Genomic DNA, 14,336 nt, shown 5'->3' with positions numbered 1-14,336 from the left:
CGGGGGCAGTCGCCGGCCCGGAGCCCCGCCTGGGCCCAGCGAGACCTGGGGACCAGGGACGTGGGACCCTGCTGTCAGTGCCCCCCCCGCCCGGGCTCCACACGGTGGGGTCCTGCACCACACGTAGGGTGGAACCGAACGGCCCTTTCGGGAGAGGAACGGGACCCCCCACCCGCCCCCCGAGGCCGAGCGTGGTCTGTGGTAGCAGGGAAGCGTCTCACCCCGGGTTCAGCCTTCCGCTACCCCAGTGCCTCAGTGAAGAGGTTTAATTTTATGGTGTTACCTGGAGGGCTGCTTGGACAGTACAAAGCCGAGGAGGCTTGTCCGCAACTCGAGTGCTTACAGGTGTTCTTTTTCTCTTCCAACAGAATCATTGCCATGGCAACTCAAGTGCTGGGACAGTCTGGTGGGAACAGCCTCTTTCCTGGCAGTGCTAATATCGGTATGGCATTGTCCAATGACATGTATGACTTACACGACCTTTCTAAAGCTGAGCTGGCAGCTCCTCAGCTTATTATGTTGGCAAACGTGGCCTTGACAGGAGAAGTCAATGGCAACTGCTGCGATTACCTGGTTGGAGAAGAGAGGCAAATGGCAGAACTGACAACGGTGGGGGACAGCAACTTCTCAGACAGCGATGGAGAGGGTATGGAAGATAGCCAGGCTGCGGAGAGTGACCGCGAGGCATCTGAAAATGTGGAATTAAGCTCTCTTGAAGTTCCTAGTGTGGAAACCCAAGGTCCAGCTGCTTGCCCCCCTCCTAAGACTCCCAGCGTGGACAAAGATGTCTCATTGGAAGCACCGGGTACTCCAGAAAGCACGGAGGACAAGTGTAAGAGCTTGAAGAGCAAACCGTTTCGTTGTAAGCCTTGCCAGTACGAGGCAGAGTCTGAAGAGGAGTTTGTGCATCATATCAGGGTTCACAGTGCTAAGAAATTCTTTGTGGAAGAAAATGCAGAAAAGCAGGCCCAGGTGAAGGAGTCTGATTCTTGCACTGCAGAAGAGGTGGATTTCTCTAAGGGCCCAATCCGTTGTGATCGTTGTGGCTATAACACTAACAGATATGATCACTATCTGGCTCACTTGAAGCACCACAACAAAGCAGGGGAAAATGAGAGAGTCTACAAGTGTACCATATGCACTTATACTACCGTCAGTGAATATCACTGGAAGAAACACCTAAGAAATCATTTTCCCAGGAAAGTGTATACCTGCTCACAATGCTCCTATTTTTCAGACAGGAAGAACAATTATATTCAACATATTCGAACTCACACAGGTAAGTCTTTCATCTTTCTTGATTTAAGCGTGGTAAGAGTCCTGAGAAACTGTGATGAATGGAGCAAGTCAAGAGTCTTCTATTTGCAAAGTTCGTTCCACCCCGATAAAGCTCTGCTCTCTCTCCTCTTGGTGCTACCAGGTTATAGCCTCATGGAAGTGTGGGATTGGTTTGAGCTCCAGTCTGCAGTCCTAGAGGGCTGAGAAAATCTCTCAATGTCAGGGGCCCAAGAGGAGATGAAGAGCATCCTGTTTAGTAATTTTAAGCCAATTTTTCAAAGAGGGCATGACAAAGTGTGCCTGTGATGATGCTCAGGGCCTACAACACGAAAGCCTGATGGACTGTAAAAACAAAACAAGCAGGTTGACAAAAGGTGCCTAAATCACATAAGTAGTTTTGAAAGTGGTACCTTCAGACTGAGCTGAAACTTGACTAACCTGTAATTACAAAGAAGGAGCTGATACACACATGCAAAGGAGCCCTCCAGCATCTACAAAGTCAGAATGAGAGTTGAGTAGTGTTCCCAGTGAATGAATTCCTCTTAATGTACAGGGGCCTCGTTTTTTCTAAGGTCTGCATCACTGCAGTAACCAGAAGTAGACACATACTTCTGTTGGCCTATAGGAAGCCCTCGAGGGAGCCTTTGGCCTGATGTCCTGTCTTCTCCTTAGCGTCGGTTTGTAATCTCAAGGAAAAGCGTGAGGCCCCTTTCTACTCTGGTTTATACCAAGTGGAATCGAAGGACCTTCAGTGTTGCTGTCGTCCTGTGCGCTGGGACCACAGGTGATTTAGGAAGCGCCTTGCTTTTGATACAACAGAGCCTCGCCAGCCTCTTACATGGGGAGTCCTGAAGCGTAGCTGAACTTGAGACTCCTTTCTAGGAGGGGACGTCGTAGCCGCCTCGCCTCTTTGGGCAGTGAGGTACAGTTGCTTTGCCTCCTGATCCCTTTTGTGGAAGCGGGAGGGCAGTTCAGACCTTTCTTGCAGCTTCTCAGCAGCTTTTATTTCCACCTTGTCAAGGCTTTCTGAGGAGTCGGCAGACTCGCTAACCATCTTCTGGCATGCTGACCTGACTCGGTTCCCCTTTATTGTAGGCTGTGCTGGCTGAGCAAAACTGGGGAATTTCTCCTTTGAAGTTATGTTTTGTCACAGCAGTGACATGAATGGTTTGGAGGCTTCAGTTCAGTTGTCTGCAGCTGTCTGGAAGGGGAGGGCTGGACTCGGGCGGCCTCGGGGCTGGGCTTGAGCTCAAGTGTGCAGAAGTTTGTGTTCTGTGTTCGTCAGCATGCTTTAGTATCTGCTTGGACGGGGTTTGAAGGGTCTGTTGGGAGTTTTTGTACCTTCAGACACGCTCTTTTCTTAACAATAGCCAGGTGCTGTTGTTTAGAGAATACCATCAGTTTAAAAATCAGTCCTGTCTAAATATTTTTTTCCTAAACAAGTAAACAAAGATTATTGTGAGAAGTGTTAGGAAAATGGTGTGGTTTATCCTCCAGTTTGTTTTCTTTGTGTGTATTGTGGGAGATAACAAGAAAGAGACTAGGTAAAAATGTCAAAATAGTAGGAGAAAACTAAATAAATCATCCGGGGAACTCGTGGCCAAATGTGAGCCCATGCTGTGGTGCCTGTCTGTTTTACATTTGTCTCGACTTTAAATTCATCCCTGCTTGTGTTTGTACATGACATTAGGTCCCCCCTCTGATCTCTGAAAGCTCTTGTTGAGTTTTACAGGAACTAACCATGAAAGCATGTTTGCTGAGGAAGCACTCTGTTATCACTGCATTTGACCAATTTACCAGTGAACTGTATTAAAGTAAAAAAAAAAAATCAAGCGTGTTAAGCTATGTAGGATATTGTCCAGTTCCTCTTTTCTCCTTTAAAAATAGTGGTGCAATCAAGATTTCTAGTTCTTTGGTTTGCCACATCTTTTCATTATTTTAACTAAGCTGAAATGAGTGATTATGATTATGATTTCAGCATTTTTTAGTCCACCCTGGTAGTTGTTTCTTTGCTAGCTCTTACCTAAAAGTTAAGATCTTTCAGCCAGTTCTCACTTGATAAAAATCTTACAGATATGTTAGTAGACTCATTTAGAAATGTACCTTGTTTCCAGTAACATTGATTTTGTGGGGGAGAGTGTTAAAGATGAAGAGTGTTAGGAGAATGAATAAACTACTGGCAGATATATTTATACACCAGGCTAAAAGTTTCTACTGGTATTAATGTGTAATCAGTTGCCTTAAAAAACATGAACAAAACCACAATGCACAAAACCCCCCCAAACAAACAAGCAACCCCCCAAAAAACCCAGAAAAAAACACCCACAGATATTTTATAGTCAAAAGTATTTGCGGACTGTTAACATAACAGTACTGAATTTAATAAAAACTGTAATATCTTTGGATTATAGTTTTCATTTAGAACTTAAGAAGAATATTTGTTGCAAAAAAGATGAGCGGGATACATACATACTGCATTTTCTTCCTATTTTATGGGTTCAGAATATTAAAAAGAAAGTTGCAATTGTTTGTTACTTTAGTTTCCTGATTGCTAATAGGTTAAATAATTTTGGATAGATACTTTTTTCTCTCTCCTATTTTTTGTACTTCACCTGCTTTTTTCTGTGTGGGAAAATGCCTCCTTGCAGGTAATTGGATTCTGCTGTGTTTGAGCCATCCAGTTTTCTGAAACACTGACCCTGTGCAGAGTACAGTTTCACAGGATCAAATGCTCTGCTGCTGCTGCTGCTGGAGAAAGGCAGTCTCAGTTTTCCCCCCATATCCTGGGACCGATCGATTCAGCTCACTAAAATGGCAGTAAAATACTCCTTTCCTCTTCCCTAGTTGGTTTTCTGCTGCTTAGTGAAATGAATCAACTTGCTAAGGACACATACAAATGCCAGAGCACATGGGCAGGAGCAGGGAAGGGGGCTGCGTGCTAGTACCTTGCGTGGTGGGAGAAATACCTATCCTCCGCACGTGTGGGGACCACGGGAAGGCCGGCAGAGGTTATCTGCTTGCCTGTTGCTTGCATCCGTGTTGGAAAGCAGGTGTCCGTGAACCCGCCCTGTACTGGAAGATACCTTGCAGCTTGTGACAGTGCTTGTGTGGCAGGCTGCTGACAAATATGGGGGACCTTGGGCAGAGGAGTGGTTTAAGGACCCTGCAGGTGGTGATAAGCATGTCAGCTGGGAGAGCTACATCTGGAAAAGCCTGTCTGCTGCCCAGGAGGGGGTGGCTGGAGATGTTCAGGGCCGTCCCTTCCTTTGCTGATGGGGCAGAAAGGACTCTGTCAGGGACAGATCTACCTGGACTTGTTTGTGCTCATTAGACATGTTAGACCAAGTTTTGACTTGATTTATCCCATCAACTATCCACACTGCTGATCCTGGAACTGTACTACGTGCAAGACAGTGCAGCATTGTTCTCAATTTTTTTCCATTTTACTTGTTAGAAGCAATTTCTAGAAAACTTAATTGAAAATCATCTGCAGGGCTATATAAATAAGACATCTACTTCAGGCAGTCCCAGTGTTCAGTGCCTAGCTTTGGGCTGTCATTTTGCTTAAATTTTGGTTGTCGTAGGGGATCTTTCTTGCTTCCCACTGTGTTGGAAGTTTGATGGAAGCAGTTTTGTTTCAAGCAGACAGAACTTCTAATAGCATTGCAAGAAAAGCTTTATAAAGAGATGATCTTAAACCTGTTCACTGATGTTGGTCTGCCTGTTCATTTGCATAGAGCTAAGTGCCTGCTTAAGCTTTTGCTAGGTCGGGCCTTGTTCTTTAAGTGTCTTGTGGAGAGGTTTTTTGGTGGCTTCTTTGCATATAATGAGCCTGTAAAATTACAATAAAAATCCTTTGGGGAATAGCATTTTATAAAACAGTTCTTACAATGTAGTCAGGCATTTAATTCTCAAGTGGCAATAACACATTTTAAATTAGTTGCATTCATCATACTTTAAATCTAGTACGTTTTGTTGCTGTCCCCTATATAAAATACTTGAAATAAAGCCTTTTCCACATTTCTAACGTTGCAGGTAACTTTAAAGATATGAAATGTCAGGTAATGGGAGGAAGACATGACTGAATATTCCAGGACCTTTGGTCACATATTTTCAGATTATAAGGAGTCATTTAAAAACACAACCATTTCTTTATAACAAAAGGCCTACCCCTCCCTTGTGCATGACTTAATCTTATTGTGTGTATTGCACCAATCTCCTACCTTGTTTTAACTGGAAAGGGAGGGGGGGTATGGTTGTTAGGGTGAATTTACCTTTAAACTGCTGATCTAATCAAGAACGATAGTCTAAATGTTTGATGGGAGGAAGAAATGTGGGATTAGTCTGCATTACAAAGACCGCTTCTACTGCTATTTTGTCAAAGGCCTGCAGTGGAGCCTCACATCACATACTGGCAGATGAAGGTCTTTGCTGCTGCAGATAGAGTTATGCCTCTGGAAGTGAACAAATAGCCTGTATGCAGGGCTTTTGCTGACGTCCAGGTCTCAGTGGTTTGGAGAGCACGTTGGTTGTGTGCTTCAACTGATGTAGCAAAACGCTGTAGTGTAATTCTGACTATGACTTGAAAAAATATGAAAACCGAGTAATACATATTACTTTTCCCTTCCCAGCTTCACTCCCCTCTTCTGTTGGGGGTATCCACCCTAGACTAAAAAGTGTGTTTACAACCTGTAGTGGAGACAAGGCAGCCTAGGTCTCTTGGCTGTGCTAGCAGTTTGGGGCAAACACCCCTGGTACTTATCTGGACCTGCCTAACAGATGTTAATTCTAAAACTGTCTGCCTTTATTCGGGGCTTGTCTTCACTTGAAGAGGATTTTCAAGTATCATTGTACTGATAGTTACACAAGCTAACTGTCCCTTGTGGAGACCTAATTTATGACAGGTTAGTTTCCATTAGTTCTCCAGAAACAATAACTCTGCAGGCAGAGGGATTTGAGTCTTCAAAATAAATGTTGCTGCTACACTTGAGCTTTTGCTAGCAGCATAGTTTCACTGAGCAGGGCATCATGCTTTTCCACGCTCCAAGCTAATTTCACTCTGCCAATAAAACTTTGGAAGTAGAGACCCAGTCTCTATCTGCATTGGTGTTCTGGCAAATGCAGTCCACGCAGAATGGATGGTTGCTCCCCATCTTAATCCAATTTAAACATGGAGGTTTCAGGTAAGGTGTTATGTGAAGCAAGAACATACCTGGTTTCTTACAGGGTCTGTATCTTTTGTGCATCTTCTGAGTGCTGGGAGAAAATACTGTAGGAAAGTCAGCTCTGGTGGCTTAGGGCTTCCTAAAGGTGGCTGTCCTCATCACCTTTTGTCTGAGGTTACTGTCTGACCCCAGATGGACACGAGGATGTGCCTCTCTCATATTCTGCCCCTTCACTAGCCTCGTTCATAAGGCATGACACGTTGCACTGGTCCATCTCGGGCATATGCTCACTGTGGGCCTTTGCTGAGAGGTAATGTGCCCTCAAATACAACTTGGGGATGTGTGACAGCCTCACGTGTATGGCTCAGTAACCAAGTTTGGGAATTGTCTGTGTTTCAGTAACTAATTTGCTGTTTGTTTTTGCAGGAGAGCGACCCTATCAATGTGCTATGTGTCCTTATTCCAGCTCTCAGAAGACCCATTTAACCAGGCACATGCGCACCCACTCAGGTTGGTAAGGGGCAGCAGCAGCGTGACTCGGGAAAAGGGGTTGTTGGTTCACAGAACCACAGCATGGTTGAAGTTGAAAGGGACCTCTGGAGGTCATCTGGTTCAGCCCCCCTGGTCAAGCAGGGCCACCTAGAGCAGGCTGCCAGTTCTGTGTGAGATGTCATCCAGTACGGCCTGAGCTTTAGCTCTGGTTTTAACAGGGAAGGTTATCTTTACCTGCTAAGGAAATGCTAAGTGTCATTAATAAAAGTGATAACAGGGGAATGTATCTTTTTCTTTCCCTTTTACTTTCCAAGGTGTATTCTGAGGTTCATAGGGCTGCTCTAGTAGTCCTAGTAATCTAGTAGCAAATACAACATTGTGATGATATAGGAGCAGATTCTTGTCTTCTGCCTGCTGCCGTAACTCAGTTCAAATCAATGAAGCTGGGAAAATTTTGAGCAGCTGAGAGTCTCCTCTGTGATGTCTGCGATTTCATCTCAGCCAGGGGTTCTGAGGGAACCCTTAGCTTTTGCTTAGTATTACAGAAAGATGTAAAATAGTGTCTGCTTATGGCAAGGAGACACAGAGGAGAAAAAAGCAAGCTCAGAGGGTGTTCACAAGTGACTCGGTCTTGTGGCCCTAAAAGCCAAATTAGTGATTTTCATTAGCCTTTATTTCCCATTACAAACATCTGCTCTCGCTCTCTTGCGAATCTCCTTTTGAATTAATTAATAGCATTTTTGTGAGTTGTAACAGCATAGGCATGCTAGACACAACCACAGTTGTCCTTTGTGACCCTCCTGGGGGAGCTCAGGTAGATCTCAGCCTGTGCATTTGGCATGCTAATATCTGAACTGACCAGACCTAGGTGAATTCCTAATCCTAGCAAACAGTAGTGAAAGTCTCCTGAACAGTAATTGTTTCAATTTCAGTAGGTGAGGCTTTTAATTGAAACCAGAAGGCAGGCAATTTTAACTGCTGTGGATGGGGGGTTTGGACCCATTAAAAATAGCCAGCTTTAAAATGACATGCCAGTATTTTGGTTTGAGAATTTTGTGAATGAAGTATTCTGCTTCCAGAAACAAAAATCATTTTTGGCTGAACCTCTGGGCTAAATGCGAATTTGCAAATGCTTTGGTCAATACTGAGCCTGGAAACTATTAGATGAACATCTTATTCTCCCCTTGTCTGTGCAAAGAAGTCTCAAATCCGAAGGAGGTGAGGAGTGGGATCTGCCCTTGGCCCTTGACTCAAAGGTCTGGGAGAGAGGGCGTGAGCTGTGCTGACAGAAGTGGGAGTGCACATGGGACTCTTGCTATCAGGGGTGTTTTATTAATAGCTCTCATAACTTCTATTGCATGTCTTGCCACATTGCCCAGGCAGCTGAACCTTTTCTGTGGCAATTTCTGGACTCCTGCAGTTCACAGGCTGGCCTTTTAAGGCAAACTGGTGCTGGAGCTGTCTTCAAATGTCAGGCAGTGAACGACAGTGGTTTAGAGCCTACTTCACAGCTGTATTCTTAGCCATCTTGGTACATGTCCTTTCCACCTGTGCAACAAAACCCCTGGATTTAGTAGAGGTGACGGACACAAACTCTTCACATGCAACCTTTGAGTTACCCTGTTGCAGCCACCTCTGAGCACTCTGTGCAGTTAGAAAAGCTTGTTCAAGTGCATGTAAAAGAGAGGCTGTTCTTGTCCTCACTCTGTGTAACATGGAACTGTTCATTGAAGTGTAGGCGATAAAGGTCCACGCTTGCGAGAAGGACGAGCAGTGAAGCACATCAAGCTTAAACTTGTGGAAAATGTCACCAGGAAGTGGGGGGAAAAAGGAAGGAAGGAAAGAAGACAGGCTGAAGATGATAGGGAATCAAAGTAACCCTTCTTGAAATAATAAAGAGATGCTGCAGGCAGACGTGAAATGATCTAGACTCTTAAACAAGTGTCCCCATCCTTCCTGCCAGGGAGGCAGCACAGCCTTTTATAGAGTTTGTGAGGGCGTTGCAGATCAGCCATGTGGCTAACACAAACAGACACCACAGTCACAGTGACTTCATCTTCGCTGCAGGCTGCTCTGGTCTCCTGAGTTGTGCTGCAGAGGAGCAGGATGAGTACGGGCAGTGTCGGGGCAGCGGGTTGCAGGGGTGGGAGAAGTACTATTGTACCGTGAGCAGAAGGGGCTGGAGTCGATTTTCAGCGTACCTAGGAAGTGGCACGCATTAGTTCTGCAGGTCAGTTTTGAAATGCTGGTTCAGAGCTCAGGAGCATCCCAAATTCCTCAGCTGAATCTGCACAGATGTTCTCAAAGTATTTCTGGACTTGAGTTGTTGCACTAGAAGTGTTTTTCCTATTCGCTTTGATGTGTAAATGGCTGCTGCAGCGGCATGCACTAAGCAGAACATTTCAGGAACACTTCTGCAAGAGTCATTGCAAAACTGTAAATCTAGATTTCAGTAGTAACATGATGGCTTTGGACTGCATATGGTTGGCTTGCCAAGAGTAACCTGCAGCCAGTACGTCACGTGTTTTGAGACACCATAACAGTGAACTGAATTATCAGCGGTAAAGATCATCTGAGCAGTGTGTCCCTTTCACGTGCTTTGGGTTTGCTAGCTTCTTTTCCCTCGTTTCCTTTTCAATGCAAACATGAAGTATGCTAAATCTGTGTAAAGTTGGACTTTTTTGAAACGTTTGTGTGAAACTGCTATTCATCAAATGTTACATTTCCATTTTTCTACAATGCATTCAATGGACCAGTTGGGTATGGATTCCATTTGCTAATATTACTGTAGAGAGATCTCTGCCGGTATGTATGCATAGCCAGAACCTGTGACGTTGTTACTGCTTGTTTGGTTTTGGATCCCCTTCCTCCCAACCCTTGCCCCTTCTCTCTTTTTTGTATTTTGTTCTTGGTGTCTTGTGAATGTGTTTGTGACTTGTGGATTTCTTATGTTGACTTTACTTAATTTTAAAGGCGCATGGATAATTTTTTTTTTCTTTTTGAGTTTCATATATCTGTATCTGTATTAGTGGGAAGTGATTTTCCCCCCCACCCCCCATACTTAATAATCACCATCATTCCCTTCCGCCCTTCCTTCCTTAGGTGAGAAGCCATTCAAATGTGATCAGTGCAGCTATGTGGCCTCAAACCAGCATGAAGTAACTCGTCACGCAAGGCAGGTTCACAATGGGCCGAAGCCTCTGACTTGCCCACACTGTGACTACAAAACAGCTGACCGCAGCAATTTCAAAAAGCACGTTGAGCTCCACGTCAATCCGCGCCAGTTTCTCTGTCCTGTTTGTGATTACGCAGCATCTAAAAAATGTAACCTGCAGTATCACATCAAATCCAGGCATCCCGATTGTTCTGACATCACCATGGATGTTTCAAAGGTGAAGCTACGGACTAAAAAGAGCGAAGCTGACTTTTCTGAGAGCATTAATGACAAAGCGGAGAAGGAACAAACGAAAGGGGATTCAGCTGCAAAGAAAACTGAGAAAATTGTCAAAGTGGAGAAGAAAGATAATTTGGCAAAGGAAAAGAAGACGACGAGCAATGTTTCTGCAGGCCAGGTGACAACCAGAAGTCGGAAATCGGCTTCAGAAAACAAGGAGGTGGATATTAAAACTGAGAAAAATACTGAGAAAACATGTAAAACAAAGAAGATCAAAAGAAAGGCAGAGGCTGAAGTAACTTCCTCAAAGCAAGAGCCCGCAAATGATACCTCAGCAGTAACAAAAAAGAAAAAGAAAGTGGAAACTAAATCCAGAGACTGCCAGGAAGCTCAAAAAAGCGATGTTGTACCAGAGGAGGAGGCTAAAAAGCAAAATTCTTGCCTCAAGAAAAACAGAAAGAAGAAAGCTCTGAAAAATAAGCACAGTAAGAAAAGCAGTAAACTCGACCAGGAGAAGATCGAGGACGAGGAGATGCCAGACGAGTGTCCTATCACAGAAGAGGATGGATGCGTGAAGCCTGACACTGAGGACAGCGACCAGAAGGAGCAAGATCCCACTGACATAGCGGCGTTAAACAACGATGGCAGCTATGCTCTCAAGGGGGAGGGCACCGATCCCAAAGGGAGCTGCATACAAGACCCAGGGCAGCTTTGTCTGCCAGCTCAGGATGCAAACACAGAAGCTGAGGTGGAGGACCAAGAAATGCCTGCTGCAGCAGAAGAGAGCGAGGACACTCTTGGTGAAAAAGAGGAGGAGAGAAAGGCGGACACAGGGCAAGACACTTGCCCTGAGGAATCTTCCCATGCAGTGTCTTCTGAAAAAAGCTTCGATGTGCCCATGGATGTGGTACCAGATCTGGCGCCTGAGAAGGAGCCAGAGGAAATGTGCGTGGCAGAAACTGTGAGTAACTCAGACCCAATGGACCTGACTAAGACGCGCCTGCCAGCGACAGAGCCAACAGGAGATGCCGTGCCGGCACCTGCGCCTCCACAAAGCCCTAAAGTTGCTCTGGCCTTATCATCTCCGGGTAACACAGCAGTGAATGAATCTCAGGAAATGGATGAGGATGAGGGCATCCACAGCCACGAAGGCAGCGACATAAGTGACAACATATCAGAAGGAAGCGATGACTCGGGGTTAAATGGCGCTCGCTCCGTACAAGAGGAAACAAGTCCAAAGACGTCACAAGGAGCTGCAGACACCACAGTGGCCAGGGAGAACTATGTGTGCATTTTTTGTGACCGCTCATTTAAAAAGGAAGGTGAATACAGCAAGCACCTCAATCGCCACTTAGTCAATGTGTATTATCTTGAGAAGGCAACAAAAGGGCAGGAATAGAAATCGCTGTGGTTTGGGGGAATCGTCTTTTGTAAGATCTTATACAGCTTATGTACAGATATTGTAGATTTATTTTTTTTTTAAGCACGGTTTGCTTTAGTGTCTGCATTGGTTTGTTTTGTTTTTTTTTTTAAGTTGAAAATATTTTTTGACAACTTTTTGTGTAATGGTAAACTCCAAACTATTGGATCTCTTCATTAGAGAAGGCAGGTAGGGTGTATGAGGCTGTGTCTGTAAGCTTCTAGTCTATTAGCTTATGCAATTCTTTTATAAATTGAGTTTTAGGATCAAGACTGTAGCTAACAGTACACAAGTTGGATGTTCATAGAGCCATTGGCATTAGTTGCTTTTTGTTCTAGCAGCCAACTCCTCTCTCTCCCCTCTTCCCCTTTTTTTTTTTAGTTCTTCTCAATGTGTCTTGATGTTCAAAGTGTTAAACTACTTGATGATTTTTCTACCAGGAAGATAGCTTCTATTGCATAAAAGAGCACTTTGTAAAAGAAATCAAAGTTGGTCTTATACAGCTTATGTACAGATATTGTAGATTTATTTTTTTTTTAAGCACGGTTTGCTTTAGTGTCTGCATTGGTTTGTTTTGTTTTTTTTTTTAAGTTGAAAATATTTTTTGACAACTTTTTGTGTAATGGTAAACTCCAAACTATTGGATCTCTTCATTAGAGAAGGCAGGTAGGGTGTATGAGGCTGTGTCTGTAAGCTTCTAGTCTATTAGCTTATGCAATTCTTTTATAAATTGAGTTTTAGGATCAAGACTGTAGCTAACAGTACACAAGTTGGATGTTCATAGAGCCATTGGCATTAGTTGCTTTTTGTTCTAGCAGCCAACTCCTCTCTCTCCCCTCTTCCCCTTTTTTTTTTAGTTCTTCTCAATGTGTCTTGATGTTCAAAGTGTTAAACTACTTGATGATTTTTCTACCAGGAAGATAGCTTCTATTGCATAAAAGAGCACTTTGTAAAAGAAATCAAAGTTGGCTAGTGATGAACATAACTGTTTAAGATAATTATAATTGTGAACATACATTTCAGATCCCCTAAGCGTGAATGGTGAGCCAAAATTTGGGAGTAGTCCTTCCAACTTTTGATTGGAGAACCTCTGTCTTGATTAATATCTTAATGACTATGATATGTAATTGGCTTTGTTGTGGGGGAGCAAGTTTGTTATTTTTAATTTCTGCCTTTTTTTTTTATTGTGCTTTAAAGGCTTAAAATATTGCACATTGTTTTTGATTTTTACCTATGCAGTTTAATCCTTTAGGAATAGCGCTTGTGCAGTACATGTACACTTTATATATGCATGTTTGGTTTTGTTTGTGTAAGGGTTTGTTTTTTTTTATTTGGAAACGTTCAGATTCGTTGCTTACCATGGAACAGTTTTCTGTGACAGTTTTCTGTGATGCTCTTTACTGCGGATTTTCCTTGTTTTCCTGGGGTATTATTAGTTGTGCATGAAGTCGCTGAAATTATGAAGTGCTTAGCAATATATTTTTGACTGGCTTTAAAATTGTATAGTTCTTGAGCAAAAGGATATCAATGCAATTTCAAAACACTATTTTATAGGATTTGTTTTATCATGGAAATGCCACTTCTGATATTTTGAATACACATACAGAGTAATAAATTCTAATTTATCATTTGAGATCACCAGACAGGAAAATACTCACTCTCAATGGAAATGGTCTGCAGATTCTGCAAGTCCAGATGATGATTATTTTTTTTCCTCCTCTTTTCATTTCTGTGGTGGACAGCAGTCAAACTTCATGAGCTTAAAAAAAGTAAAATAGTAGCACTGATATAAGTGTGGTTCATCAAAATTAACATCTCACATGCCAAAAATACAAATAAAGATAAATCAACTGGTAAGCAACAAACCTGGCATTAAAAACTGTAGGAATTCCTGCTCCTTATTCATTCAAGCTGCATTTAATAAAATCATCCTGCTTCCATGCAGAGAGAAACACATAAGTGATCAGATTGTCATCTCAGGTCTACATGCAAGAAATGTCATACCAGGAGTTTTTAATTCTAAACAGATTTAATTTCTGGCACACACAAACACAAGAGAGATTGCGTGCTTACTGCTTGTAGCCAGCCAGTGGCAAAACGTAAACAAAATCCAAACCAGCAGGGAAAAAGCAAAACCCTCCACTTCCATCTGTGCACTCTTCTGACTGTCCTTAGCCGCCTTTCCAGGGGGAGCAGCTGGGGGCAGCTTCTCTGGTTGTCAACTCCGAAGAAGCAAATTCGGAGGCAGGTGTTACTTGGAGAGTGAAGTTGAGGAGTTCAGACAGTATTTGTCAGAGCACTTTAGGGCAAATACTTTCAATGTATGCTCTGGAATAAACCCTGTTCTTCTCTGCATGTCCCCACAGCACCTTCCTCTCCAAACAAACCCACTGCCTTGAATGAATAGAGAGCAACAATGCTACATTGCTTCTGCTTTTGGGAGAGATTGGTAACAGGAGGCCAAAGATTTGAGAGGGAAGGCATCCCTCGTGGCAGAAATAAATTGTATAATGTATAGTGAGTTTTTGTTTGCATAGATAGTGTTCAATCCTTACCTTGGCTGCGACAATCATTGTCAACTGAAGAT

At 43.5% G+C, this 14,336-nt stretch overlaps 1 protein-coding gene across 1 annotated transcript; it reads left to right on the top strand.

The window, feature by feature from the left end:
• The first annotated feature begins 368 nt into the window (after nucleotides 1-368).
• Nucleotides 369-12,229, top strand: REST (RE1-silencing transcription factor). The gene is made up of 3 exons (XM_009329769.1): nucleotides 369-1,279; nucleotides 6,870-6,953; nucleotides 10,038-12,229. The coding sequence occupies exons 1-3, from the start codon at nucleotides 379-381 to the stop codon at nucleotides 11,726-11,728; spliced, it is 2,676 nt and encodes an 891-aa protein (XP_009328044.1). The 5' UTR covers nucleotides 369-378; the 3' UTR covers nucleotides 11,729-12,229.
• The last annotated feature ends 2,107 nt before the right edge of the window (nucleotides 12,230-14,336 follow it).

The sequence above is a fragment of the Pygoscelis adeliae genome, unplaced genomic scaffold (assembly GCF_000699105.1).
Source record: "Pygoscelis adeliae isolate BGI_AS28 unplaced genomic scaffold, ASM69910v1 Scaffold67, whole genome shotgun sequence".
NCBI lineage: Eukaryota > Metazoa > Chordata > Aves > Sphenisciformes > Spheniscidae > Pygoscelis > Pygoscelis adeliae.
Note: the sequence above shows the minus strand (reverse complement) of the source record. Positions and strands in the feature narration are given on the sequence as shown.

Excerpts from the sequence above, each read along its gene's own strand:
- REST (XM_009329769.1), top strand. The coding sequence starts at position 379 with ATGGCAACTCAAGTGCTGGGACAGTCTGGTGGGAACAGCCTCTTTCCT. Across the intron at positions 1,280-6,869 it reads ACATATTCGAACTCACACAG|GAGAGCGACCCTATCAATGT; the intron begins GTAAGTCTTTCA and ends TTGTTTTTGCAG. Across the intron at positions 6,954-10,037 it reads GCACATGCGCACCCACTCAG|GTGAGAAGCCATTCAAATGT; the intron begins GTTGGTAAGGGG and ends TTCCTTCCTTAG.